Here is a 3,106-nt window from a genome sequence, read left to right as displayed (position 1 = left end):
GGGAGCTTGCCCATTGAAGCATCCAACCAAATCCTTACTCAAGCACATTTCACAGAAGAAACCATCTTGGCCCATCATTGCATGAAGAACCTTGTCCATCCAGCGAGGTACAACGCCAGGACGTGGCACAGCGGTCGCGCCAGGCCTGCCGGCACCCTGCCACGGGAGAGCTCTGTGCCGTGCCCTGAGGGAAGGGCCCACCAACTGGGATGTCCTACTGGTGGTGGGGGAAACGGGACTCACCGGCCCCGTTCTAGCGTTCCCCATTGGCGTCCCCTGGTCGCGCAGAACACCGCGGGCCGCCCCTCCCGCCCCGCCGCCCCGGGGCAGGAAGCTCCGGGCAACCCCCTCCCCGCCCCACGGCGGCCCCCCGCGGGGTGCCCCCCGCCCTCCAATGGCCGCTCCACCGCGCGGGGGCGGGGCTTGGCCTGCCCAACGTGTTTCAAATGGGCCAACCGCCAGGCGCGGAGGGAGGGCGGGTCCGCTCGCAGTCCCCGCCTGGGAGTTTAAAGCGCCATTTTGTGCGGGGCGGCAGGCTATCGATCGTCGCTCCCGACCCGGCGCGCCGGCGGCGGGGTGCGGTGAGGCGGCGGGCGCCCGGCGGTGGCCGAGCCGCGGCCGGCGCCTCTCCCGGACTCTCCCTTCTCGGCGTCTCTTTTCCTCCCCCCCCCCCTCCCGCCCCCATCCCCGTCCCTCTGCCTCCATGACCCGCAATAGGAAGCAGGCGGCGCTGGAGAGAGGAGCCGGGAAGATGAACCAAGAGGCGGGGAGCGCCGCGGCCGCGGGAGCCCAGGCGGTGGTGGGGGCAGCCGGCGGCGAAGCGGCGCCCGCCGCCTGGGGGCTGGAAGGGGAGGCGGAGAAAGTTGTGTACTCGCGCTCGCAGGTCTCCTTCGCCGGCACCAAGGCGCTGGGCGACGCCCTCAAGCTCTTCATGCCCAAGTCCACGGAGTTCATGAGCTCCGACTCGGAGCTGTGGAACTTCCTCTGCAGCCTCAAGCACGAGTTCTCCCCGGTCATTCTCCGCAGCAAGGACGTCTACGGATACGCCTCCTGCCGCGCCGTCGTCCCCGACCCGCCGCCGCCCTCGGCGGAGCGGCCCCGTCGCCGCGCCGGCAAGCGGCGCCTCCCGGCCGCCGACGCCAAGCGCCGGGCCGCGGCGGCGGGTGGCAGCGCCAAGCGGCGGAGGCGGCGGCGGCGCCGCAGGAGGGGACGGGAGAGGCAGCGGCAAGCGACCGCGGCACCGGCGGCCGACGGCCCCCGCGTTGGGGGGGAGGCGGCGGCGTTGGAGCCGCCGGGCGAGGAGGCGGACAGCGAGCGGGGCAGCCCGGCGGAGGGGGCCGCCTGGGAGCCCTTCGACGGCAAGTCGCTGGAGGAGATCTGGAAGGCGGCCACCCCCCGTCTCACCACCTTCCCCACCATCCGGGTGCGGGGCAGCGTCTGGAGCCGACGGAGCCTGACGGCGGCGCGGCGCAGAGCGCAGCGGATCCTCGGCGTGGACCTGTCTCCCGTGGTGCGGCTGCGCCGCTTCCCCGTGGCGCCGTCCTGAGGCCGCCGGGGGCCCCTCTCCCCGCGCCGGGAGGGGGGGAAGGCCGGCGCCTCACCTTCGCCGCGGTGCGGACAAAGATATCAGTCACCTGTTTACATTGCTTTTGTCTGGATCGTGTTCTGCTGTTGCACTTTATGGCTCGCTCGGGCGGGGGCCGAGCCCCCCAGCCGCACGGGGGGGCGGCCTGCCGGGCCGCCGCGCAGCCAGGGCCCCGGCCTCGCCCTGGCTGGGCCGCGGCGCGTCCCGTCCCGTCCCTTCCCCGCCGGGGCGCGGGGAGGCGCGAGGGACCGTCCGGCAGGTATCACGCGTGGGGACCAAGTTCCACTTCCACTCTTTCTCTCCCATTGGGCTACCTCACTGGTCCAGAAGTCCACCCAAGAAGTTATTTTCCAAAGGAACTTACTTTCATGCTTGTATAATAAAGCGCCATCTGATTCTTGCTTTTTTTTTTCCTTACCCCCTTTTCCGATGGATTATGTATGCTTTGTGGTGTTGCACTAGTATGTGCTCAGGGTATTTTGAATCCCAAGCATTCCCAAGTTTCAGTTTACTCTGATCAAGGATGCATAAAGAATGGAGGTTCAGGACTTGTGGCTGTTCTTGATGGTGCAAAAACTTTTTAAAAAAAAAAAAAATCATGGGCTTAGTGATATATAAAGATGTATCGCGCAGTATAATTGTTACACTTTTGTATCTAAAGTCATTTTTAAAGTTTTCTAGTTGAACTGAGTATTTGTTTCTATTGAGCACCTGAAGATAGAATCATCCTGGTATTTTATAATCCTGTTTACTTTAGGGAAGCTCATTTGGTCAACCTAAGTGAACTTAATAAAAGTCAAAGAACAAGTGATGTTTCAGTTCAATGAAACTGCACAGGGATGGGTTCCTTTGTGAATTACACCATCTAGGCACTTAATGTAGATAAGCTTAGAGTTTGTGAAGAATGTAACTGCTCATCAAAGCAATATATAGGTGTCTGAAGGTGAACTATGATACAATATTGGTACTGACAGCCTAAAGTCAGTAGCTCGCATGACCCAAAAATCACACTGAAGTGCCTCTTTCTGCAAAAGGAGCAAGACTTGATACCTGATTGCTTCATAACAAAATAGTGCTGGTTGTCATCCTGGGGTTGTGAGATGATTAATGATGGATAATCATATGTAACATAATTACTTGCATGTAATTATTTTTATAATCCTCTCCTGGGTTTCACAGTAGACTCTGATACAAAATTCATGATGTAGCTTGACTATTTTGACTAAAAAAATACCATGTTGTCATTCTATGTGATAGGCAGCCTCTCTTTAAACTGATCTATTAAAGGCTTTCTTTAGGTCTTATGCCTTGCAGTTGGTGTGTGAGGAGCAAAGGTGTGTGTGTGCGCATGAGAATGTGACATGGGTTTTTTTTGTTGTTGTTTTGATGGTTGGGAGAGAAATAAGAACTGCTTGGTAATAGACAGTTATCCCTAGTATTCCAGCAAATGAGATTAACTTGCCAATTTCCACGGTGGAATGAATAACTTCACAACTTGTTTATGGAATGGTTTGGTGACTC

General features: G+C 59.0%; 1 protein-coding gene across 1 annotated transcript; it reads left to right on the top strand.

The window, feature by feature from the left end:
* Window positions 1-516: 516 nt before the first annotated feature.
* On the top strand, window positions 517-2,889 carry CCDC71L (coiled-coil domain containing 71 like). Its single transcript, XM_075741761.1, has one exon. The coding sequence runs from the start codon at window positions 704-706 to the stop codon at window positions 1,544-1,546; it is 843 nt and encodes a 280-aa protein (XP_075597876.1). The 5' UTR covers window positions 517-703; the 3' UTR covers window positions 1,547-2,889.
* The last annotated feature ends 217 nt before the right edge of the window (window positions 2,890-3,106 follow it).

Source organism: Balearica regulorum, chromosome 1, assembly GCF_011004875.1.
Source record: "Balearica regulorum gibbericeps isolate bBalReg1 chromosome 1, bBalReg1.pri, whole genome shotgun sequence".
Taxonomy (NCBI): domain Eukaryota; kingdom Metazoa; phylum Chordata; class Aves; order Gruiformes; family Gruidae; genus Balearica; species Balearica regulorum.
The sequence above is the reverse complement of the archived record's forward strand: the minus strand, read 5'-3'. Positions and strand labels throughout refer to the sequence as shown.